Here is a 26,806-nt window from a genome sequence, read left to right as displayed (position 1 = left end):
GGAATGGCAAGACATTTTCACACATGGATCTGCCACTGCAGAGTCCAGACCTCGACTCCACTGAGAACGTTTAGAATGTAATGGAGAAGCTTTTTTCAGTGGTTCGACTCTCCCATCATCTTTGTGGAAAATGAATGCAACACTGGATGGAAATAAATCTGTGAGCTTGTAGAAGCTTATCTAAACGATGTTAAAGCGAATGTGTCGTCATCAGAGCTGAAAGAGGTCCAACCAGATATTAGAGTCTGACCTTTTTCTTGGTGACTAAGGATTTACACCTCTGTGTGTGTGTGTGTGTGTACACAAACACACACACACACACAGAGCTTATTCACACGACCAGACTACATCACTTAAACCAGACAACCTTTATTAAATAATCCATGGTCAATTTCCATGAGGTCTGGGTTTTATAATCCTAATTTCAAAACCAAAAAAGACCATTCCTCAAGTTTAGTGTGCATATCAAAGCTGACCTGCATGGCAGGACAGGGGGCGTTTCATCCCCAAAAACAGAAATAGGAAACGCAGCACAAGTATCAGTCCACTTTCATTTCAATCACTCAGAAGGTACCTTCTAATTATGTCCTGTTTTTTCTTAAAACAAGTGGAAAGTGTATAAAGTCTTTTTAAATCTGCCCTCGACTGAGGCAGAACAAAGACGATTTAAACGGTATAAGTGAAGACAGTCCTGCCTTCGAGTGCTGCAACTACAAAATCAACGGCTCATTCCATTCACATATGACCTGAAATATTCTTGCCAAAATATTTGCAGTTTACAAATAAGATGCAGGGAAAACACCCCCACCCCATTTTTTAACAGACTTGTTTGAGAGAAAATGACAAATCTCAATGGAAAGTGCAATTGTATTGTGCACTTAGAAGTTCTAGAGTGGCTTATTTTACTACACCGGATCCAATAATGCAAATTGTCACCATGAAAAACAAGAGTGTGAACAAAGGGAATTAGTGTCAGTCCTGATCAAATATTCTGGGCGATGAAACAGCTGACAGCTGGAAGTTTGGTTGCACGTGTCTCTTAGTCCAAAAAAGGCTAATGTATGAGTTATGAGTGATAAATTGCCAAATTTAAATTTATACTACCGGTACATGAAATGTGACCGATATCTCTGCAACAGTAGCTCCTTTTTTAATGATAGATACATACAACATACAGGTGGGGCTGTCTGTGAGAGCAGCTGGAATGTCTCATGTGAAGTGCATTTCCTTCCTGGCCTCATCAGTTCTTCCGGAATGAGGCCTCGGTTGACATTAAACCCCCCTTCAACAAAATCTCCCTTTCCTTCAAAGTTGTGATAACATTTGGGCAAAGACAGACACGTGTTCTCTACTCCAGCAGCACTCAAGGTGTAGCATAGCTGCTTGCATCTTTTCCAAAGTTGTAATACTCCTCCATGTCCTCCAAGTTAGCTGTGGTGAGCTTGGTGAGGTTTTGAGAGCCTCCGTTGTCCAGGTTATCTGGCGATGTAAAGTTAAAGTTCTGTCCTTCATATTCCCCTTGATTCTCTATCTCTGGAAGAACTTCTGTAAACCAGAGAAGCAAACATTGATCATGCTGGATCACCCGCACAAGAACAGGAAGGTGTTTGAAGTTATGGGGGGCTGGTTATGGCAAAAGCACAAGGGGAACATTTGTAGTATCACATCATGGATTACACACAACACTGAAGCATATGAATATGCTCGCTGAGGCACAATGCCCTGCATAATATAAAGACTGAATTGTACAACAATTTCTGTGTGCTGTAGCACTGCTACTGATAGATGGACCTCTGAGTGGGACTACAAATGGTGACTCACAAGCTTTAGCAAAATCAGTGACAGAATGATGTCATGTTGAGAATAACCTTTTCTTCCTGTTTCCTGATTATTGTAGTATATTGTGCTACTAAAGTTATATTTAAAAAAACAAAACAAACAAAAACAGGTAAAACCCTTGAATGACAAATATGATAGCCTTACTCGTAAGCAAGCCTTACCTTGTCCTTCTGGAGAGACATCCATGCCGTGTTTGACCTTCATGTGCCTGCTGAGGTTCCCCTTCAGGTTGAACTTACTGGTGCAGTAAGGACACTTGAAAGGCTTGTTGCCAGCATGAAGATGCATGTGGCCCAGCAGATTGTACATTCTGTTAAAGGACTTACCACACACCTGGAAAAAGGGCAAAAATACATTGATGAATATGGACAGATTCAATGGTGTCGTCTAAACGTGTGATATTTGCGTCTTAAAATACCACATTAGCGCCGAACCTTGCATTTGAATGGTTTCACAGGCAGGTGAACGATCATGTGTGTCTTGAGTGTCTGTTTCTGGATGAAGCTCTTGAAGCAGACATGACACTGGAAGGGCCTTACGCTGTTGTGGATCAGCATGTGCCTCTTCAGGTTGGCAGAGAGTGTGAACTCCCGTGAACATACATCACACTTGTGGCCTTTCATTCCCTGCAAACAAATGGAAAAGGTTGCACATGTTTACCACATCACTGTTATTTACAGAGAAAATGCACTGCCTTTTTAAATAAATTCCCACCTTTTTAACCTGAGGAAAACGCGTGTGAGACAACTTAGGAGGGGGCGAGACAAAAACAAAACAGTGTGAGGTGAGGAGGGGGAATGTAATATGCAGTAAAGAAGCATATCAAAGTGAAGCTTTGCACATTTTTATTCTATTCCTGTCCTGTTCTCAATCATATGCACCGAGAAATGCCTTATCCTTGAGCAGGTCACTCAAATTATCTCACACCCTGAAGCTTAAATGAATACACTCTGCCTTCAATGTCAGCAGAAAATACACGAATAAGTGTTGTCAGAGTTATTGAGGAAAAGAAATCTGTATGCAAAAAATAGCAAGATGAAAGAGCAAGAACAGATAGATGTGGCAGTCTGTCCTCCTCTGCAAAAAAGGTTATTTTACAACTGTCCGCCAGGGGGAGCAGTAAAAGAAATGGGACAAATGAAACGCGACAAAAATGCCCTTCCCTCTGTCGACCAACCGTCCTGTCCATCCTTCTTTCTGCTCATACATGGATGCAATCATGAATTCTGCATTGACTGCTCTAATTTTATATTATTGGTTTGTAATCACATTTCAGTAAAGCCTCAAAGATCTGAATTTTATTTGTGTTTTCAAGTGTCATATGAGCCAGTCATCATTCAAATTCTGGAGGGGTGCTCCATAACTTGTATTGGATGGAAATTAGTCAGATGATCATATTCAATAACATGCCTCAATTGTGCTGCAGTCAATAAATGCATTCATGCAGAGGTGGTCAAATTCTTGTGAATGTATTAAAAAGATTAACATTAAGCTGACATAAATACTCTTGTTTCCTCTACAGTTTCCTTATTTCTAAGCTGGTTTTCCTCCCAATGCAGATGTATATTGGATAAGTTAGTTGAAGAAGCCTTTCCAGTCACTGAGTTTATCATTTAATAATGTAATGTCAATACGCTGTCGCTGATCATTCAGTCTGGCTGGGATATTTTGTGCCCACAGTCGGAGTCGGTACCTTGTGAGTGAGCGAATGCTGTCGCAGGTGATGTAGCTGCACAAACTCTAAGCCGCACTGGGAGCATGTGTAAGGCCTAGGACTCTGGTGCTTCAGGAGGTGGTTCTGGAGCTGGCTGCGGTAAGCAAATGACTTGTTGCACTCTGTGCACTGGAAGGTGTGTGGGCCCTGGTGGCTGGTTTGGTGGCGTTTCAGATGTGCATATGTGGGGAACTCCATCCCACACTGGGAACAGACGTGGCACCGTCCACGCTCGTGCTTCACCTCATGCGCTCGCAGCTCGCTGGGGTAGGCAAAACCTCGGCGGCAGAAGCGGCAGCTGTAGGGTTTGACATCAGTGTGCTGGAGCATGTGTCTCTTCAGGTGGCTGGTCTGGGTGAAGCCCTTCTTGCAAACAGTGCACTTGTGGGGTCGAGTGCCTTGGTGGGTCAGCAGGTGGGTTTGGAGGTGACTGGGCTGCTTGAAGAGTTTGCCACAGTGTGGACATGCATGTGGCTTGATGCCATTGTGGCCCAGGATGTGTGTGACCAGGTTGTACTTGGAGGTGTAGGATTTATCGCACATCCGGCACTTCCAGCGCTTCAAACCATCTCCCACATCTACGCAGTACGATTCATCGATCTGGATGTTTATATCAAGTCGGTCAACTCTACGGCCACCTTGCCGACGAGGCAGCTGGTGGTGCAGAGGTTGCTGCTGGTGTTGGCCCCCTGTGCTTCCATCTGTCCACATCATGTTCTGACTGTTGTCTTCGTACTCACCCCCCATGTTCATCTCCCCTGAATCGTAGCTGCCGACTTCACTGGTCTGGAAGTAGCTGCTGATGGCTTCATCCTGCTGCGTGGGTTTCATCAAACTGTTCCTTTGGCGTTCTACATCTTCCTCTGCCTCTCTCCCACTTCGGCCTAGGGAACCCATCGTTCGCTGGACCTGCAGTGCTCTGTGGCTCTGTTCTGGTCCCCTCTGGCCCACTTGGGGTGGAGGTGGGTGTACATGTGTGTTCGTCTGCTGCTGGTTGGACACTTCCCGCTCACACTCTGCACAGTTCTTATTGGTGCCTCTGAGCGTAGCTGGATCTACTTGTACCAAACCACCTCTGGGAGCCATATTATTAAGCATGTGGACACAGGATGGCATTGCAGAGTTCACCACTTCCCCTTTCACGTGGGAGGAGGACACCTCAGCAGCTTGCAGGGTGTGACGACTGGGGACTACAATTTTCCCTTCTGGGTGCTGAGGGGGCCCCTGCTGCCACCTCCTTTGACTGCAGCTAGGATGCATCTGGTTGTCTTCTCCCAGGTTGTCTCCAAGATAGTCTCCGTTGGCTCCAATAAGCTGGTCCGCGTACTCGTAATCAACGCCGTCTACTGGCGGTGCGGGGGACTCTTTGGGTTCACCGGTGTAGAAGCCGTTGGGTGCAATGGTAGCTCCAAAAACTTCATTCTGGGATATGAGACCTAGCACGGCAGCCTGGGCCAAGGACAGCACAACTACTGGATCTGTTTGTGTGCCTATGTCCACCAGCCTGGCCATTACTTTGGGCTCACATCTACCCAGGCGCCGGCTCGCCTCCTCCTGGAAGAAAAAAAAAAAAAAAAAAAAAAAATCACATAAATGTCATCAAGACACCACAAGGCACACAGACACCGGTGTGAGTGTTGTTTTAAAGGATGCTGACAATTGTTTCAATTAGAAGTGGATGTCATGAGATAAAGTCGCAAATAGCTACTGCAATGCATAAAGGCAGACCATAAAAACATGAAGGTACAAGAAGATGAAAAGAATTAAGAGGCAAAGACCTGGTGACAGATATATGAAGTATGGACAGCACCATGCTAATACAGCACGCTAATGTGCAATGTTTGTGTGAGGGATTAGATCAGGGGTGCTCACATTTTTTCAGCATGCAAGCTACTTACAAAATGACCAAGTCAAAGGGATCTACCCACCACAAAAATGCAAAACATCTAATTTTCAAATGTATTGAGGATTCTTTGTATGTACAATGTATGTTGATGTACCTTGCATAACCAAATGAGCCAATTTTGAAAACACACATAATAATTAACTATTAACATTTTTTTTGTAATTGCCTGAGTTTACTTTAATGACTTGCACTGAATTGAATCAGCCAGGGATGCATAGTCCAGACAGTAGCTGCTGACAGCCAGTCTCAAGCACACTTCCAAATGTTCATCAGTCATGGAACATATTTGGACTTAATAATCTTCATGTACTTAATAATCTTCAACGCACTTCAAAAATGACATCGTGAACAAAAGTCCACCTTCCATTCCGTATGAAAGTGATATGTTTTTGTCTTCTTACTTGGTCCTGCTCCCTCATTGATTTTGATGACCATAAGCTTTAGCGATGGCTTAAAATCAGAGGTAATTCGCTGAATAGCTCAGCGCTTCTGACTGGTTGCCCTGTATGTCAATCAAGTAACGGGATTGATGATAGGCTGACATCGTAAATTCTGCTGCATTTAGCGCCGTTGTTTGCGCTTGATTGGTCACCTGAATGTCAAATTCAGTTGTCATCTAACTGGCTGCCCTGTATATAAATCAAGTGATGGGATAAATGATAGGCTGATATTTTTTAATGCCACGCCGCGATCGACCAGTACTACCTCCGCGATCGACGTAATGAGCACCCCTGGATTAGATAGTCTCTTTACTCACTGACACACAGTGAGACAGAGAGAGACAGAGACAAACACAGAGAGACTTAAGTGCAGAAAAGATGGAAATATGAAGGGATATAAAGGGAGAGGCCAAATCAAGAGAAAGAACCAGAGCAGAACCAGAACAAGTCAAACATGGAGTGAAATCTTAGAGCAAGCAAGAGTGTCTAGGGGAGAAGAGGAAAAATAACTGAAATGTAGATGAAAGGTAGAGCAGGGAGAGTGAAGGAGATAAGAGCAGGAAAGGAGTGAAAGAGAGAAAGAGCAAGAGTGTGAATGTTCAGCAGTGGTAAAGAGAGCAGAAGAAAATGCAGAGAGGGAGAGAGCAATTGACTAAAAAAACAGTAAAAGATCTTCCACAAAATGAAGGACAGAAGAAAGAGTGATAAAAAGAATGGAGAATAAGTGAGACAATAGGGAATAAAAGAGTTGGATAAGCATGGAAAACAAGGGAGGGCATAATTACAGACACAAGTCACATGGTGGGAGGAGTGAAAAAATTGAAACTTTCAAAACAAAGAAATCCTGCAAAAAATCTGGAGCAACGGCTACAGCCGTCCAAGCGTACTCCACCTACGTTCTTCACTCACTAACTACCGAACATGCGACAAGCGAGAGCCAGTAAACTCACCAGGCTCCTCCTCCTGTGAGGTTTCAGGTGCTTTAACGATCTCATTCTTCAGTCAGACTGTTGAGTGGCAACAAGCATGGCTCCTCTCCTACTTATATGGCAGCCTGAGGAGGCGGGGCCTAACACTAGCCACCTCCTCCCCTCCAGCACGCTTTCTGGTCACACCAGTGCAAGCAAACACACAAACAAACGGGCAGCTCATATATCAGTGACACCCACAGCTGCCTGGCACTGTTGTGATAGATGAGCTATGTCACAAGACAAAAAAAAAAAGTAAAAATAAAATCAACATTATATCACTGTGAAATAATGGATCCTCAATGCTGCTCCCTCCTATGCTCAGCATAATTTCTTCTTTCTGTCTAATTATAATGCTTCTCCTTCTCTCCATTACAGGCTAATATCAACTGTTCTATCTGTTCACTGTTCATTTATCAACAGAGCTTTGCAAAAAAGTGTTAAGAATGTTGTTAGAGAGATGAGAGGGAGAGATGGATGGCGAATGACAGCGATGATGATGAGAGGGATGATCGAATGATGGGGGTGAGAGGAAGGAAGGAAGGAAGGAAAGAACATAGAAGAAAAAGACAAGGGAGGGGTGTAGAGGAGAGACAGACAGACATGGAGGTGGAGGGGGATGGGAAGAGAGGAGCACACTGCAGTAAAAGTGGGAGAACTGGAAGATAGGAAAGAGGCCTTTCTAAGCAGGCCTGCTACTTTCAGCCATGCAAAGTTGGAGCTATGGAACACTTCCAAAAAGCTCCCAGGAGAGGAGAGTAAAACAACAGGTGAAACACCTGACAGCTACAAATGAAGTAGATCACATCAAAGAATCAAGGTGAATGAAAAGAAGCAAAACCTGGAAGAGATGATGAGGAAATATAGGACAATCTCGGTCTAGACAGCAGGTAGAGTTCTTCAAACACTAGTTGAAATTGACTAGTTGCCATAATGGTTTCATCCTTTATGTTGTTTGATCTATGATAGAAATCTACTTCTTAGTCTACACACAAACACATGTCATACAATTTCTGGCAAGAAAACCTACAACACCTAACTGCAAACTGCAGACCTTTGACATTTAATTATGACAAATGATCCATCAGACATTCACAATAATGAGTAAATTCAGGGCTGACATTCATTCTGCCACTGCACATTTGTTGAAATGCACCCTGGGAGCTATTGACTACCTCTTAACAAAATCAAAACAAAATATACAAACACTGAAAACATGTCAAGACCCCTCAGCAACCCCACGTTTCCCTGTGGCAGCTGCTGGTGTCAGGGAGGGAGGTGATGTATTCACACATGTTGTTCTCCCAACCCTGAACACTTGTTGAATCCAGACAGAAGGGAGCATCGTGTTGGTAATAAAGGTTCGCTTTGGTTCCTGAAAGAGTTGTGGAAATTATGGACCAACATGGGCGGTCCAGCAGCAGAGATCAAAACACACAAGAAAATACTTCCATGCTGGTCTTATTGTCGGGTACATTTTTAGATAGGTGGCATCAATCATTTGATTTAACCTTCTGATATAAAACATCAAGCGGGTGTGGTAAACAATAGAATAGATAGAACATGGAGGAAGGAGTAAAATGGCAAAGGACAAAATGGGGGCATAGTAGAGAATGCAATCAGAGAGAGAGGGAGGGAGAGAGAAAGAGAGAGAGAGAAAACAGATGATTGCATGGAATAAAAGGGATTGAAGAGAGAGGGTGATGAAGAGAAGATGGCCGGGGAGAGGGAGAGAGGGAGAGGGAGAGAATGAGTGGAAAAAAATGAGAGGCTGCAGTGGGGGAGGGTAGGATGTAAATGGAAAGAGGAGGAGGAGATGGGGCAGAGAACGTGAGAGTGAGAGAGTGAGAGAGTGAGCAGCAATGTACAGAGAAAGAAAAAAATGAGGGACAGAGAGGGAGCAGTAAATGTGAAGAGAAGAACAGAAAAAGAGAGAGCAGTAAAGTGCTGAGAGCAAGATGGGGAGGGAGGGGGTAAAACATGATTGCAACCCAAACCAATAGAAGGAGAAAAAGTGGAGAGAGAGAGACAGACTGAAAGAGGGAGAGAGGAGGAAAGAGAAACAGGGAGAGGGGGAGGGGAAAAGCTGGGGAAAGGAAAAAAGCTGGAGGGATTGAAAAAAATGAGTGAAAGTCTACAAAACCATTTGTGGTTAAAAAAATATAAGTGAAGAACAACAGAATGGCCTGCTGTGTAACAAACACACACAGGAGCATCACTGCAGTGTCACACGTGTGGGGTGTCGTGGTGGTCTAAGTGCAGGGTCACACTCTTCATTTCAACGTGATAGTCAGAAAAAGAAAATTTTTCTGAACAGCACTGCTGATCTTGATGTACTGTTGCTTCACCGACAGGTGGTGCTGCTTCTTCCACCCTTGTGGTATTTCAGAGATGGTTCTGCAGATCTTTGTCTCCTTTTGACAACATCAGCGTGACCTTATTTCTGTCTTCCCAATGTGTCACCATTAGGCCTGAATGTGCCACTGCAGCTGCTAAATAAAAGACTCACAACTGCTCACATCCAGGATCGACCTGATCATCACATGCTTTCTGAAGATCGGATATTTCACATTTTATACAATTTGTGTGATGAGCCCAAATGCCTTAATTCACCAATCCGATCAATGACGTCCCTTTGTGGTGAGAATTTTTGATAATTATCATTGCCTATATTGCAGATAGTTTGTGTTTTATCTGTCTCATCTACTCCAAAGTCTTACTGCACTGACATGTTTGTTTGCAAGCTGACGATATTGCTAGGAAATGATTCAAGTTTCAATCAACTGTATTGTCTGTCTTATTGGTTTAAATGTTTTTTATATCTATGTGGTGTCTGTTACTGAATGATGGACAATAAGGTTTTTTGAACAGTGAATACCTTAATATGCAAGGGATTTTGAAAGACAGTGCTCCCTTGCGTGATCTGTTATTGATTTATTTAAACTCAATAATCGGCCCCAAAACCCCTGATCATGTAAAGACTACCCGATCACATTCAGGTCAACACAATCAATCTGAAATCCCGCATTAACCCTGCATCGAGGAGGAGCCAGGGGACAATCTGAGGGGACTCAGGGGGTCAGATCATCTTAGATAAATGCAGCCTGTAGGTTCATATTAAAGTTTCACTCCTGTTCAATTGGGAAATGCTGGTGGTGGGCCCCTCGTCAGTTTATCCTTTTCTCTGCACCACATCACTCCTGTTCTGTTCCCCACAACTAGTTTTTCTTCTGCATATCTGGCCTGAAAGATGTGCAGTTTAGTGAATAAAACAATCTCCTTTTTGAGGGAAATATAATGAATCAGGATTAATGTTCACACACTAAATTAATTAATCCCCAGAGAAAAAAATCCTTTTTACCCGTTTTTCACCTTGCAGCTTCTTGGGGTTGCCAACAATGATGCATCATCTGTCAGGATGCAACCATTGCTACTTTAGGTGCTGTTCAAATTAAGATTCTCCTTTTAGGGTCAAACCTTCCAGTAGGTCCTCTGACATCAGTGATTTGACCTGAGCTGACAGCCACTTGCTCAGCTTGTATTTTCTTGAGCTGCAAGTACAATGCGAAACCTTACAGCCTGGTGTTTACTTCCCATATTCTCTGTCCAGTTCAGACTTTGATTTCCGTAGCAGCCTTGGTACCATGCCAGAAACTAGTTTATTCAGGCTAAAGCTGTACTACCCACTACCTGAATTTGGATATCTGAACATACCACTACTATTGCGATACGAGAGCTCTGTTTGCTTTAATATTAATAATCATTACTGTTGGCTGTAAAAAAACTGCTCTCTACTGGCAAATATATGCATTTATGTATTTTTGGTCGCACTAAAAAAAAATTGCAGTTGTGTGTACTCAGCACTCTGCTCAGAATGAATCATCACTGTTCCTATATTTTATATCATTAACTGTGGTCTAGGTTGATTTATTAATATTATTGTCCTAAACAGATCAGACATACTCAAAGCTGAACAGAAGTGTTATAGTTAGTTTAACATGCCCTGTGGGTGCAGTGCTTCATTTTCAATATGACGCGATTGTGTTCAATTAATTCTCCGCAATCTCGTTCCAATAATAGTGCAGATTAAGTTTAGACAAGCTATTATAGCAGCAGAGTGACAGGTTACTGAACAGTCTGTCCTAACCTCGTGCTGCATCCCAGACAGATGGACATACAGACGAAAGACACGGCTACAACTTGAAGAGACACATATGGAGGAGAAGTGGATATGAAGAGGAGTCAAAAAGGAGGCACATGCACACAAACTTTCAGATACACACAGCAGACACACACATGCTCACACAAACACGCGCGTACGTCGAGCTAAAATTACACCCCAGAGGACATGAACTAGGCCACTGCTATGGAAACTTGTAGTTAGCTTAGAAAATCAGACACTTCTTCAAAGCGGAAATATTATTTCACCAAACATTTAAACACACACAATATGGTTATTTCAATTATTCTGTGATTTATAAATATGTTAATTAACACTCAAAACCAACAGTTAGAATAGGGTATAAAACCATGAGAAAAAAAACAGTAACATTTTGAGCTAATATTAGTTTCATCTACCAAATAATCAACTCTTAATGATACAGCAGAACACAAACTGTAAAAATATAAGGCAAACAGCTCAAATATGTTAGACTTCAAAAGGACAGTGATACACCGACTCCCCAGACAGATAGTAACAACTTCACACAGCAGAAGCTGGCAAAAAGAGAAGCAAGGCTGACCAGTGTGACTATATCAGACTGGAGTCAAATGTCAACAAATGCTAAAACCACTTTTCTGGGAAAACAGCATTTCTACTTTTCAAGCACATTTCTTGGAATGTTTAAATTATGGCTGCAACGATTTCTTGAGTAATTCGAGTAACTTGATTACAAAAAATAGAGGAATTTTCTCTGCCTTGAAACCTTGTTTAATTAAATTTAAAGCTCAAGTTTTGTAGGGATTCTTTTATAATTCTTTTATTATCTTTTTTATGATTCTTTTATTATCATAAACAAATATATTGTACCAGTAAATGCTTTTTTTTCCTCCTCACGGTGTCTGTAATGCAGCTACCTTGAAATATACGTTTGTATCAGCTACATACAAGCTACACGCAGTCTTCCAGAAAGTTTTCAAGCTCGGGCCACCTGCTATGTTTACGTCTAAAAGCTTTGGATCAGTTCTTTATGCGGGCGTCTTCACTTTCTCGCCATTGATTCATTTATGCCAAGATTACACGCGGCAGCTCGATTTCCTTCTTCAACCGCCACAGTGATCGCTTTTAACTTAAAAGCCGCATCATATGCTTTTCTTCTGGTATTTTCCATGTTGATGAGGGTTAGTAAAAATGACTGATTCACAGTAGTTGTGATAGTGCGCTTGACTATCAAACAATTTCATTGGACCTCTGTCTGGACCGCTCATCAATTTTATTGGTCTACTGTTGGCAGGCAAAATGTTTTTGGCGCCACAAAAAAAAAAAAAAAAAAACATAAATAAGCCGCACCGTAGAGTAAGCCACAGTGTTTAAAGTGTAGAAAAAAAGTAGTGGCTTATAGTCCGGAATTTACGGTACTTCTACTCTAAATAATAAAAAAAAAAAACTAAATTTCAGAGGAAACTAATACTTTTGCTTCACCACAATTATTTGATGATTTACCAGTTACAATGTGGATTTTATATTATTATTACAAAATTTCAGCTATTTAAAAATAGCAATGTGGGCATGTAAATCTGCCATTAATAGATTGACCTTACCACGTCTATCAACTTTAGTTTGCAGTATATTGGGTCCATAAGGCTTATTGTAGAATTAACACATTTAGCCTTTAAAATATCTATTAAGTAATTATTATTTTCACCTCTTTTTCAGTCAACCATCACAGCCCCTTATGGACAAGTTTCTCAAAAAGAAGCCTCGTGGATTACTGACTGCTGCATCCTGCGTGAACAATAGCCAGAATCTGACTGGAGTGGAATGTAGTCTTTGCATTTTCGTAGAAACTACGTTGGTGCTTGGTATATTATGTATTCTATAATAATACAATGTTTATGTGTGTGTGGCTAAAATCTGACCATTATAAAGTCCTCACTAATACAATTCAAAAGTAAGATCTCTGCATCGACTGTACTCAGGGTTTTCTTGAAGATGTTTGGCCTTCTCTCCAGTAGGCTTCTTCAGTTCCTCCTTCTGGAGTGAAGGTGAAACGTCTTCAAGAAACCCCGAACAAGTCTAGCCGATGCAGAGGTCTTACTTTGGATAACTATGACCTGGATGAATGAGAATTTTCAAAGACACTTATCAATATAAGTTTCCAGTTGTAATGAGTGGATTTTAACCATTAGCCTGATGATTCCAATAGAGAAGCCAAAAACTCGACCCAAGTCATTTCAGGGGGCATGAATCACTCCTCAATAGAATAGGTTGGTCATGCTTTGAGGAAGCTGGTGACATTTTTCATGGTCTCAGCAGAGATCTCTAGAGATCAGGACATAAAATGGCAATTTGCCAGTTTACCCTCCTGAAATGAATCTGAATATCTGAGCTGCTTGTACCGTCTATGGTCGAGCACGGCTCTGAAGAAAACAATGGGCCAGATTCACGAAGCGTTCTTACGAACAAATTTGTTCTTAAGTCCCACTTACGAACAGTTGACGAAGATTGTGGCATTCACCAATTTCTTCTTATCCTGGATTTATTCGTAGGTAAGAACAAATCCTACGAACACTCAGGAGTACTCTTGCGCACATTTCAGTGCCGACATGTTGGCATGGTTGTGTTTTCTTCTCTTGTGCAGTTCAATAAAATTCAATATTACAATGATAATTCTGTCATATTTATTTATTTATTTGTTTATTTCCTATTTTTGGTGATTTACGGAGAATTGTAAAATTACGTAAATGTGCCAATGACTTAACATTAATCAACCAAATTGGAAACCATGCCAAAACTGTCTTTTTATTTGATTTTATCTTGATTTATTTTATTAGGGGATCGAGGATATGCCCTGGTTGTTGACACCACTGACCAACCCTCAGACTCCACAGGAGTTTTATTCAATCAGATGCATGCGCGCAGTCGCTCCACCATTGAATGCACCATCGGCATGTTAAAGGGGCGCTGGATGTGTTTGGACACAGAGCCACAACCCCGTGAGGATGTGCGTCCTGACGCAATGATGGGGCCAGACTGCAGGCACGCGGTTCACGTTCGAGCGCGATTAATTGCCCGTTTGTGAATAAAATGCATTATTGTCACAATCCGAGCACAGCTTTTACACGTTTATTTTTTTTTACATTCTCGTTGATTTCTTTAAGCGTGTTGGCTATAGTCATCAGGGTTGAGGCAATTTTATCAAGCGTGTTAGCCATCCTTTCTTGATTGTTCAACACGGCGTCAGAAATCAGGCGTGGAGAGGCAAGCTTTGGGCATTTTGCTGCTTTTTGCTCCGTCTACAGCAGGGGTGGGGAACCTCCGGCCTCCGGGCCGTATACGGCCTACGAGACCATTTCTACCGGCCCGCCACGCAATAAGATTTTTATATTTTATATGTGCACTTATACAGTGGGACCGTTCGCTAAACTCCGCGAGCTCCGAGTAGCAGCGGTAGCGTATTTTTGCCTTTCGTATCCTGAAATTTCTTTCGTAACGAGGAAATATTTTCCCGTTTTCTGAGATAAAACAGACGGTTATGTTATGTCCGAGTCAAGGTCAGGGTCAGTGAACACAGCATGTGATGTACGTAGTGGGCTGGACTGATTGACACGGACGAAAAATGCATAGCGAAACACGCTAAACTCGACGAGTTGAAAGGACAGATGCGTTTGGATAAAATTAACGCTCTTCGCCGGAGTTTGGAGGCTCAACAAGCAGCTTTCACACGACCATGTACCGACAGAGAGAATATTACGCGTGCAAGTTTTGTGGTGAGTGAATTAATAGCCACGAAGCTGAAACCTCACGCCGAAGGAGAGTTCGTGAACGTGCCTCGTAGCCGCCGCTGAGGCGCTCGTGCCGTACAAAGTAAAATTGTTTCAAAGCGTGAATTTTTTTTCGTGAATAACTATTGAACTAAGACATATATTATGATTCCAGTGGCTATCGGTATGTTTTTATGGTCAAGGAATCTAAATATGTAGTCAAAGTATATGTGGGACTAATATTTATGGTGGAAATCACAATATGCCAGGAATTGTTGCGCTTGGCGGAGGTCTGCGCTCTCCGAGTGCTTTCTAGTTGTTGTTGTTATTATTGTCTTTATCTTTCTTTTTCATTTATTTTCTTGATTATCTTGTTGTATTGCAGTTTTTGTGAGTAGAGGCCTCGAACAGGCCCTTACGGGTCTCTTGCCTCAACTCTGCACCTCTTTTTATTGTTTTGTATGATCATGAAAACATATTTTACTTGTCATTTTATTCTATTTTTTTTGGTGATTTTATATGCATGTGTGCTAAATAAATAATTCAAACTCAAATGCAGCAATCATGAGACTTGGTATCACAGTGGTTATAGACTTTTTTTTTTTTGTCTTTTTTTTGCATCCCTAGGTATGTGTTCATAATAGTATGGCCCTCGGAGGACTTTATAAAAATTGAAATGGCCCTCGATATGAAAAGGGTTCCCCACCCCTGGTCTACAGGGTCCTGCTGCAGTTCCTTTTATGGGCATTAGTGGGCGGTGACTTATGCTAATCGTATGTTAATTAGACTCACCTGGCACGCGCTTTCAACTTACGAACAGATGGCATTCATCAATCTAAGAACACAGCTGCGAACAATTCTGGGGCTTACGAACGCGTTGATGAATCCGATGTAGGGTTTTCTTAAAAAACTTCTTAAGGACAACTTAAGAAAGAATCTAAGAAGATTCGTAAGAACATATTGGTGAATCGGGCCCATTGTTCCTTTCAGCTGTTTGTCACCACATGAACACATAAGTCGAATAATAGAAGACAGTCTATAACAATGCTCATCATTTCACTGTAAATGAGTGTCAGCGTCACAATAGCAGAGGTGATCAGATCAATAATCACACTGAACTGACATTACTTACACGGATGGTATTTAATTACCCAAATGCATATTTATGTCATTAGTTCAATACATACATATCCATCCAGTCAACTGATAATCACCTTTATTAAACTCTACACAGGACATCGTTGGCACATTCAAACCCACAAGTCAGAGTTTGAGGCTACTTGTAAACACTGTGTGTCTGCGATTTTTCCATGCTCCTCTCAGACAGCACATCCAAACACACCTGCATCATACTGTGGAGGTCACGCTGCATGCCTGGAATAACCAAACCCTCTGCATCAGACCTTGGTGCTACCAGAATCATCAGCCACTTTTAAAATTCCCTGCCTGCTGCAGTGCCGAGCACAGCAAAGTGCTGACACCATCATCGGCTATTCTAAACCCTGAACCACAGCTAAATTCTGACAGGGGGCGGAGCAAAGCTTTATCATTAGGCTTCATCCACAGGAGGTGTGCCTACTTTCCAGATGACCCTTTGCTGTGGAAAGCAAAGTGTGTGTCATGATGTTGAGGGGGGCTCACTATGTCGTGGGCGGCATGGCAAAGCTGTCCAAGTCTAATCATAAAAATATATTATTGATCCAAAGTTCCACAAAATACATTCAGCGCAGTAGCAGTCAAGATGAGCAAGAATTAAACTAGATTTCTGCAGAGTCCTCCTAACTCGAACTATGGGATGGGTCCATGTTCTTAACAATACTACTGATCTTTTCTGGTCATCAAAATACCGTAAATTTCGGACTATAAGCCGCTATTTTTTTTCTACACTTTAAACACTGCGGCTTATTCTATGGTGCGGCTTATTTATGTTTTTTTCATGGCGCACTATCACAACTATTGTTAATCAGTCATTTTTACTAACCCTCATCAACGTGGAAAATACTAGAAAAAAGCATATGATGCTACTTAAGTTAAAAGTGATCACTCTGGCGGTTGAAGAAGGAAATGGAGCTGCTGCACGTAATCTTGGCATAAATTACGGTAATCAATTGCGAGAAGGTGGAGACGCCAGCATGAAGAACTGATCGAAAGCAAAAAGTCGACAAAAGCTTTTAGACGTAAACATAGCAGGTGGCCCGAGCTTGAAAACTTTTTAGAAGACTGGGTCAACACACAGAGCGGTGTTTCCGCTCTACAAATCAGACGGAAGGCAAAAGCAATCGCCACCGCGATGAAAATAGAAGATTTTAGAGTTGGACCATTGTGGTGTTTTAGATTGTTCATTGTTTGAGTAAAAAAGCATAAACAACATAATTTGTGTGTAGCTGACATATATTTCAAGGTACCGTATTTTCCGGACTATAAATCGCACTTTTTTTTCATAGTTTGTCAGGGGGTGTGACTTGTACTCCAGAGCGACTTATATAAATACATTATTACAGAATTTCACATGTTCGTTATTTTCACAGACAACCACAAGAGGGCGCTCTAGGCGTGTGTACCTGAGGAACGAGTTCCTTTAGCGACGCAGAAGAAGAAGCGGTGCTTCGTCTATGGAGTTAGACTTGATTGTTTGGTAAACTTGCTCGCATGTTCTTTATGCTATAGTTATCTGAATAACTGTTAATATGTTACGTTAACAAAGCAGATACATACTCAGTTCGTTGTGGGTCATGTAGCTGAATTTGTTACGTTAGCATACCGTAACGCTATTGCTAATCCATGCTAATGGATTGCTAATGGCCTTTCAAGATGAAATGTATGTTCTTGGTCTCGGATTTTATCAAATAAATTTTCCACCAAAATGCGACTTATTGTCCAGTGCGACTTATATATCTATTTTTCTTCTTTATTATGCATTTTTTGGCTAGTGCGACTTAAACTCCGGAGCGACATATAGTCCAGAAAATACGGTAGCTGCATTACAGACACCGTTAGAAAAAAAGCATTTACCGGTACAATATTTGTTTATGTTGCTAAATTAAATTAAAAGAAAAGATAAAAAATCCTGACGTGATAAAAATTGGATTTAAGGTCTCTGTATAAACATACAAGTGAAAAGAGTGGCTGTTGTTTCTTACCCGTCTGTCACTCGTTGTCAGTGACTCGTCTCTTACGGTAATAAAAACATATACCGGTACTGAATGTTTTCGATCTAATTTATCATATTACTACGTGGGATACCTGCGGCTTTAAATCCGGTGTGGCTTGTATAAGTACAAAATTGATTTTCTTTCTAAAATTAGATTATGTGGCTTTTAATCAGGTGCGCTCTGTAGTCCAGAATTTACGGTACACGGACTGGCCGCTTTAATAGGTCCAACTGTTCAATCGCTTATTCACACAAATCGCTTAGCAGCCAATCCCATGAATACTCCATTAATCGAAGGAATTTTCTCTAAACAATATTTAATCACTCTGAGAAATCCGTGAAAGCACAACACTTCCAACCTTGAAGAAGATGGGCTAGAGCAGGAGACCACACAGGTGCCCCTCTGTCAGCAAAGAACAGGAAAATGAGGGTGCAATTCACAGACTCGGCAAAACTGGACCAAAGATCAGAACAAAACTTGATTTCTGCTGCAACATTCGGATTTCAGCTCAAAATTTGGTGTAAACAGCATTAATTACAGGGATCCATCCTCACTGGTTTCAATGGTTCAGGCTGTTGCTGGTGGTGTAAGGGTAGGGGGATATTTTCTTGGCACACTTTGGCTGAGTGTCGTTTAAACACTGCAGCCTACTTGAGTATTGTTGCTGACCAGTCCCATTTTACCACTTAAAAAAATGTGAAAATCTTAAAGAGAGCTTAAAATAGAATGAACATGAGGTTAACATGGAAAACAAAAACAACACCAGCCAACTGAACAACAGCCAGGTTGTAATACAAATGAAGATTTGGCAAGATGCCTTTAAGCACAAATAGACTGGATTTATTTTTTTATATTCAGCCAAAAACCATTAAAACCCATTCAGGGAAGCAAAGCACTCAAGTTAACCATGAGGCAGAGGAGAAGCTACTGAGGAGAAACAATTCTCAAGATGGACTCCTGAGTGAAAACATGTCTAACGACATCAGCATCTCACCTGATGGTCCCTCAAAGACACAGGGAATGGTGCCTGGCTCCGGATCAGCTATAAAACACTAGAACATGGTGAGCTGGGCAGAAGCAGGAGACTCCTTGCAGGTATTGACGCTAGTCAAGACTTTTTACAGGATGCATGTTTGCTCAAATGGACTAGCAAGGTGCATCACAACAACCTAACAGGGAGACCTTGGCCAACATGCTGAGCTATCTGAATGAAAACCAATCAGATGTTCCCTTGACAACAAAGGGAGGATGTGTGTTTGATTATTACTGTCCAGTAGCCCCAGGTGGCACGCTCAATGCACAGCTCATCCATCTCAAATATGCAAAGAGGTGAAGTGAGAGGTCAGCAATGTAATGATTTGTGATACTTTCAAAGCCAGACAACAGCATAGAAACAGTTCACAAACCGAGCCAGGGACATGGGACCCCTGTGATAGCCCAACTGTTGGGACCCTGTCTCCCCGCCTGAAGAAGCCATCAGCTAGGGCTACAGTTCATATGCTGCAGAGCCTCTTCTAAATGTCTCAAAACATCCATTCTGCATGTGTTTCGGGGCCCAGATGCGTAAAGTGTGCGGAGTCTGTCAATGAAAATAAGCCCCTCCACCTCCAAACCTGCACTGTTACTTTAAAACAACATAACCGCCAACTTGACAGCAGAAGAACTTTGTTGAGGCCTGTCGTGTACTGGCAAGACAACTAGGGCTCAGACCAGGGCTAACACGGCCTGGTGTCGCCCCTCCATTCCTTTATGCGGCTCTTTCCCCGCTCCCCTCCACCCCCTCTCGGCACCATCTGTTTGTGGCGTGACAGAATGTGGAAGTAAAACAAGAAAAGGCGACATTTAGGACCGTAATTTTTGACCTATGCCGTCCGTTTGTTGGTGGAAACCGCGAGTCGGGCACAGTCGCGCGGACGACGCAGGCGGCATTCATGCCGCGCAAACGGTTTCCTGGTCGGCCGGGAGCAGAATTTAATAAGTTACGTTCGAGAAACTGCTCATCTGAGGGCCCCGACAGGTCCGCAAAGGCGCCAAGGTTTTAGTCGTCAAGGGGAAGAACTGCAAATCACAACTCACCTGGTTCCAAAATCGGTTTATGGTGGCGACCTGATAGCGGTGAAAATTAGTATGGGGACCGAGTTGGAGCGGTTCGTCCCCGCCGAGTGGAGCAAGAAGGAGGGAAGGAGCAGAGCGAGAGAAAGCGAGCGAGAGAGAGGGAGGGCTGACGTGATGAATAAAGAATCGAGCTTCTCCTCACTCACGGCGTTATTGAGCTCAGAGCACAGCCTGCAGTCAACCGGCCTCCGTCTGCTGCTTTTACTCATGAACCCTTGATCAAGGTTGCCATCAATAATATTAAAGATGACTGCAATTATCTGCAAGAAATGTCGACTAAAAACGTGAAAACTCTTGCGAGTAATTTTGATTTTCAATATATCTGACGTTTTCTGTTATACGACTGTTTTTCCCGATGTTTTAGCACAAACCAGCAGGGGGCGGTATATCCGCGGACAGGTACTATTATTCCCCCAAATAAATAAATAAATCTTTATAACGACGTTTTGGGTTTTTCTTGTAGTTTTAAAGGATGAGTTCTTGCCAAATTGATAATGTGCATTTCGGTTTGCTAAGAAATAGAGTGTGATTCTGTTTACTTCACTTTTGTGATCTATTTTTTAAGAGGACAAATGCTTCACCCCATTTTTGAGATGACGATGCAAATTTTTCTGGCTTCGATATTCAATGATATTCTCTAGAGGTAGAATGGGGGGCCGAGCACCAGGCGCCCCTGCTTTGGAACCCGCTCCCTGTCCAGGTACGGGAGCCTGACTCCATCTCTACTTTTAAAATTAGGCTTAAAACCTACCTCTTTGAAAAAGCTTATTGTCACTAATTCTGTAGTTCCAGTCACTATCATAGACAGATAAATTATCATACTTAGGGGGTCATCTAATCATTAGGTTAACATCTTAGTTATGCTGCTATAGGCTGAGGCTGCCGGAGTCCAGAAACATGATCACCTGACAGGCCTCTGTCACCCCACTGGGAAATGGTAACTTTTCCTTGCATATTTTAAGAATGACCCCATTTTAATATGAACATGGCTCAATAACCCCTTATGGGTTTTCCCTAAAATGCACCTATCTGCCTCATTCCATTTTCCCCTAAGAGCTGTGTGTGAAAGGTCTTTGAGCAGAGCAGCCAATAAAGCGTTAGATCTTTTTAAGGCCTGAACCATTTGTTCTGCCAAAGGGAAGACAAAACACACTAAGCACTGAGGAAATGTTGCTTGAAGACAAAATGCAGGCACTTGCAGCTGAGGAAAGTGATAAGCATTCTCTGGATGGTTCATTAAATCATTTTAACACAAGCATGGGGAAAGGCCTTTCAACTTGTGTTGGTCTTTAATACAATGTGAGACTCCAGACCAAAAGAACTTTCTCCCACTTTTCAGCAGCTTATGTTTGTGTCTTAAGCACCTGTATTGTTTAGTCATGCAGCATTCAATGAGATGATTGCATCTGGGATTTCCTCCGGTTTACTCAACTGAGGAACCAACATGGACTGAGGTGGCTTTTATTCGTATCCGCAGCAGTCCATGCAGAAAAAAAACAGCTTCTTTATTAGGGGGTGTGTTAGACAGAGGCTGAAGCACAGCCTGGAAGGGCTGCTATGTGAATACGGCAATCAAACAGTGAGGCAAAAACATTGGTAAAGTGATGCCAATCCCATCAACTTCATAACCTACAATCTTTCTTTCTTTTGGACAATTCTTTAAAAATATGCTACACTATATAATATAATGTTTGTTTTATAAAACCTTTTGTCAGTGAAGGTGAGTGTGTGGTTTTTTGCTCTGAGCCTTGTGACAAAGCTGCCAGTTATTGAGGTGTGACACTAATAACACAAGATCAACCCAATCCCCACACACTCTACCCCATTAGAAAACTGAGATTGATACTAATTTATTTTGATTACAAAACCCAAATATCATAAATTCACTGCTGACTGTGTAACAGTAGCAGTAACATAAAGCACTTGTTACAGTTAGCTATTAAATATAATACTGTTCTTACCATTCGGAGCTTTTTGATCTGCCAAAAATGTTCTAAGCAGCATATTATTAATCACAAACCATAATTTAGCCACAGCTGCTACAATAGTCCTGACAGAGAAAATCAGCTGTATTATTTTTCTGGTTGGATCTTCAAAATCCAGATAAAGGTGTAAAGAATATTTCCCAAAATAGAATGAACCAAAAATCAAATATACATTCATTAATCTATTTTCTGTGCTTTTGTTCCAACGCTATATAAACATCTCTTTCAGTCTCCTTCTCTTTGGATACAATGCATTTACAAACATCTTGTTAATCATATTTAGACTTTGGGTTTGAGAAAACCTTTGTACACAGTGACTTACTTTAAAACTAAACTTTAAAAATCTCTAAACTATTTGCATTACTGTACCATATTTTCGCAACCATAAGTAGCACTTAAAAGTCTCAAATTGTCTACAAAATGGACGGGGCACCTTATAATGTGGTGTGCCTTATGTGTGCACCGAGTTCCAAAATCTGTAAATGCTTTTCGGCTTGCCGGCTTTCGCAAAATCCATTTAGGATTTATTTCATTCATTTTAGATACAGAAGATGAGGACTTTAATGAATTTGTGGATGCGGATTGATCAAAAAAAATAACGTGAGTACATTGCTACATCAATCAATCAATCTTGACCAGGACCAGGCTCATATACGGGGACCCTCCTGCTGATAGCCGGCTGGGTATAGAGAAAGGAGAAGGGGGGAGGAGGACAGGTAGAGGAGAGAATAGGCAGAGATCATAGAGATCAGAGATCATTTCTTTTCAAGAATTTTAGAGATAAAAGGAAGGTTGGATATAGGCCTATCATTTTCTACCATATCAGGATCCAGTGATGGTTTTTAAGCAACGAGTTAATCACTGCCACCTTGTAGGACCGGGGTACGGAATATGATAATTAAGATGGGTAGGATGAGTAGATTTGTTTAAGTTAATACTCCTCCTCCTGAAGTCAGGTCTCAGTAAGACAGAATAAATCAATGGTGATTGGCTATCAGGTCATGCACTAACAGGGATTTATACAAAACAGATCTAATATTTAATAGTCCACATTTAATTTTGCTGTTAGTTTCTCCTATTTGTGCTTTGGTATTAATTTTAATGAGGTTATGGTGATTGACCGCTCCCTTGCTCTGTGCTTGGAGCACTCATTCACTCTTGAGGTCCAGTGGTTTTTCTTTGTGGCAGGTTTAGACATCGTGAAAACGGTCGGACTTGCCACTAGGAAACATTAGCGCTTCTGACAGAACCGTCCCACCGTGCTCACCCAGGCTGGCAAATCAATAATTAATGAATACGTGTCTGTTGAATTTTATTTTGTGCGCTGCATAGATTTTCTTGTGCGCTGAGTATGTGCAAGCAGTGCACTGTTCTGCATGCGCGCAGTTTAGAGGGAACATTGCTCTGGAGGCGAGACTTAGTGAGCTTGAGACGCGTTTACGCAGCTTGGATTTAGCTGGAGTTGCGTCAGGTAGCCAGGAAAAGGAAGCTGCTGCGGCGCCACCTAGCGTAGCTACAGCTAGCAGTCCCCCGGCAGCAGCCAGGTACTTGGCTAGCCAGGGCAGCTGGGTCATGGTTCGCAGGAAGCGTAGCCCAAACCAAAGGCCCATGATGCACCATCAACCGCTTCCCATGGCTAACTGTTTTTCCCCACTTGGTGACACACCCGCTGAGAAACCGACCCTGGTAATTGGCGACTCTGTTTTGCGCTATGTGATGCCGACTCCAGCGACCATAGTTAAGTGCATTCCGCCACAAAACCATCTAAGTTTTCATCTTCTGTATCTGAATTAAACAGCTGCACTATTTCAATGTCCAACATCCCAAATTCCTCTTCTTAATCATTTGAATCGGACTCACCAACTGGTTCCGGTTCAGCGTTAAGTTTGTGAAAGCTCTTACAATACATGAAGACGGTATCATAGCCCATGCGTCTACAATCCACCCGCATATGGTGGCATAACTTGCCCGCCGCTGCCTCATAGTCTTTGTGAAGGAGTGTTCGCCTTCCCTCATCCAGTGCTCTGTCCGTTTCCATGGCAGCCGAGAACCATGGTGAACGTCGACTTCTCGTGCCCCGTTGTGCGTCTCGCCACCGTGCTGGTCCCTTTTTCTCCACTTTGTGGGTCAAAGGGATGTTAAAAGTCAGAGGGATCTCATCCATGTTGGTGATGTGGCTGGGCGTGGTTATCTTGTCGCGGTAGTAAGTGCAGAAGATGGCCACCCTCTCCTGGTAATCCGCTGGAAGCCGCTGCGCAACAGTTGTCCTTGCGCGTATGGAGAAATGCCGCCTCCTCATAAAGCGATAACACTAAGATTGCTTGATTGCCATTTTCAGCCGCATATTCGATGGCCTGCAGTTTAAAGTAAGCCTCATTCATACGCATCTCGCTTGACCGGTGCCATTTTAGGGGATCCTTAGGCGCTCCACATTATAAGGCGCACTATCGATTTTTGAGAAAATCTGTGTTTTAGGTGCGCCTTATAGTCGTGAAAATACGGTACATAGACTGGAACATGTGATTGGGATTAAAAGGACAGCACTAGACTGGTTTAGATCGTATTTATCTGATAGATACCAGTTTGCTCATGTCCATGGCGTTCCTTCTTCATACAGTAGGGTTATCCATGGAGTTCCACAAGGTTGTGTACCTGGACCAATCCTTTTCACCTTGTACATGCTTCCCTGAGGGAACATTATTCGGCAGCATGGGATAAATTTTCATTGTTATGCTGATGACACTCAGCTTTATTTATCCATGAAACCAGAGGAGACAGAGAAGTTAGCGAAGCTCCACACCTGTTTTAAAGACATACCGTAAAGTCTTGGATGTCTTCAAATTTTCTCCTCCTTAACTCAGGAAACTGAGGTCATGGTGTTTGGTCCTGAACCTCTCAGGGATAGATTAGTTCGCATGATCACTCTAGATGGTATCTCATTAACATCTATTATCTCTGTGAGGAATCTAGGAGTAATTTTTGATCAAAATCTCTCCTTCAACTCACACATTAAAATAGTCTCTAGAAGTGCCTTTTTTCACCTGAGAAACATTACAAAGATTAGGAAGCTACGAACGCGGCATGAGGGCCACGATCCTGCCAGGTTTTCTGTCCTACCAGGCTGAAAATGCATTCAGTGGGATAGAAAACCTGGCAGGATCATGGCTGTCGAGGACTGAGGTTGAAAAGCCTGCTCCAGGTGATCCAAAATGGGTCGCTGGAGTCAGCTTCACATAGCGCAAAACAGAGTTGCCAATTACCACGCTAGCATGCATGTTTTAAGCTAGTGTGCTAGATTGTGCCTTTTAATACGGTGCGCCTTATGGTTGCGAAAATACAGTATAATAAATAAAATCTTGAACTTTCATAAAATGGGATGTCATCAACAACAGATATGGATGTTTTTAGATTCCATTTCCATTTAAATTTTTTGTTTTTTAGTGATAGTTTACTGATATCAAACTAACTAATCACGAGAAAGATTTTGTTCCAGTTTTCACAGTAAAAGTCCATCAATGATGGAAGAATGTGTCCATTTGTCCATGAACCTATTCAAACAGCTTTGCTGAAAAGACATTTTCATGTCATTACTCTTGTTCTTGTATGTTGCCATATGATAAAATGAGTAATGGCTGAATTCCATTTAGCTGCTCAACATTCAGGATCCTGGTGGCTCAAGATTGTTGTGGCAATTCTGCTGATTGTGGAACTGACACACAGGAGACTCAAGTGACTTGTGTCGCAATGAAGCTTACTTATGAGGAGAAGTGACACCAACACAGCAACAGTTCAGGCATGCATTGTCAGCATCAATTCTGATACGGAGAGGTTTATAAAGCAAATGGAAGGTCATTGGCTAGTGTCAACCCCACTTTGTGCCTGCCAGTATGTCTTTCACTGTTGCAAACAGAAGATGCTAACCTTTGACCCAACAGAATCATCTAGCTTCTTCCCTTTCAGTCGATTCACTCGGTACAACACATTTGTACAACTTATCATGCCCTCGCGTGGCCTGCTGAAGAAACCTCTATTCACGCCTTTTAAGGCAAATGACCCATGGTGATGTATGTGAGGTCCGCCCACACATTTAAATTTGCTTCGCCATGGTCATTATTCAGTTCTTACTCTCTTCACCTTGCTAAGAACACTTCCACGAGTCAAGCTAAATGGGTGCTGCTAGTTAGCTTTGTCTTAGTTACAGCAACAGCCGACTCTAATTTAGCTGAACTGCCCCTGTTGGTATTCAGATTCAGATTCAGATCCTTTATTGTCCCACACGGGGAAATTTACAGTGTAACAACAGCAGCAAGAGCACGCAGAGAAAAATAAGATAAAATCAAATAAAACAGGATTTGGAATATACAAAGAGGATGTATATTTACAATAATCCAGATAAATGGATACTCGGCCTCTGTGTACCTGTACATAGTACAGAGGGTGAATACAATATACATATCAGAATATATAATATTCAGGTTGTGTTAGCGGGCATTATGTTTATTGTGCAGTCTGACAGCAGCCGGCAGGAAAGATCTGCGATACCTCTCCTTCACACAGCGAGGGTGGAGCAGCCGCTCACTGAAGGAGCTGCCCAGTGCTGCCAGGGTGTCCTGTAGGGGGTGGGACGTGTTGTTCAACATGGATGACAGCTTAGCCATCACCCTCCCGTTTCCCACCACCATCCCAGGACAGAGCTGGCCCTTCTCACCAGTCTGTCCATCCTCTTCCTGTCCCTGTCCGTGATGCTACTGGACCAGCAGACTA

General features: G+C 42.3%; 1 protein-coding gene and 1 long non-coding RNA gene across 4 annotated transcripts; one reads left to right on the top strand and one right to left on the bottom strand.

Moving 5' to 3' along the window:
* Positions 1-353: 353 nt before the first annotated feature.
* On the bottom strand, positions 354-20,315 carry znf710b (zinc finger protein 710b). 3 transcript variants are annotated; one of them, XM_057025417.1, is made up of 7 exons: positions 20,019-20,315; positions 6,850-7,097; positions 3,533-5,107; positions 2,554-2,586; positions 2,274-2,465; positions 2,001-2,172; positions 354-1,545 (listed from the first exon to the last, which is right to left on the bottom strand). In XM_057025417.1, exons 2-7 carry the CDS (start codon positions 6,892-6,894, stop codon positions 1,364-1,366), a joined length of 2,199 nt encoding a protein of 732 aa, XP_056881397.1. In that variant the 5' UTR covers positions 6,895-7,097; positions 20,019-20,315; the 3' UTR covers positions 354-1,363. The 3 variants fall into 3 exon arrangements, with proteins under 3 accessions (XP_056881397.1, XP_056881398.1, XP_056881400.1); XM_057025418.1 differs by lacking the exon at positions 2,554-2,586 and having other exon boundaries at positions 20,019-20,309; XM_057025420.1 differs by lacking the exon at positions 6,850-7,097 and having other exon boundaries at positions 20,019-20,306.
* Positions 13,342-14,135, top strand: LOC130521697 (uncharacterized). Its single transcript, XR_008949417.1, has 2 exons — positions 13,342-13,575; positions 13,861-14,135. It is a non-coding gene; the product is annotated as an uncharacterized LOC130521697 (long non-coding RNA).
* Positions 20,316-26,806: the final 6,491 nt, after the last annotated feature.

The sequence above is a fragment of the Takifugu flavidus genome, chromosome 2 (assembly GCF_003711565.1).
Source record: "Takifugu flavidus isolate HTHZ2018 chromosome 2, ASM371156v2, whole genome shotgun sequence".
NCBI classification, from domain to species: Eukaryota; Metazoa; Chordata; class Actinopteri; order Tetraodontiformes; family Tetraodontidae; genus Takifugu; species Takifugu flavidus.
Note: the sequence above shows the minus strand (reverse complement) of the source record. Positions and strands in the feature narration are given on the sequence as shown.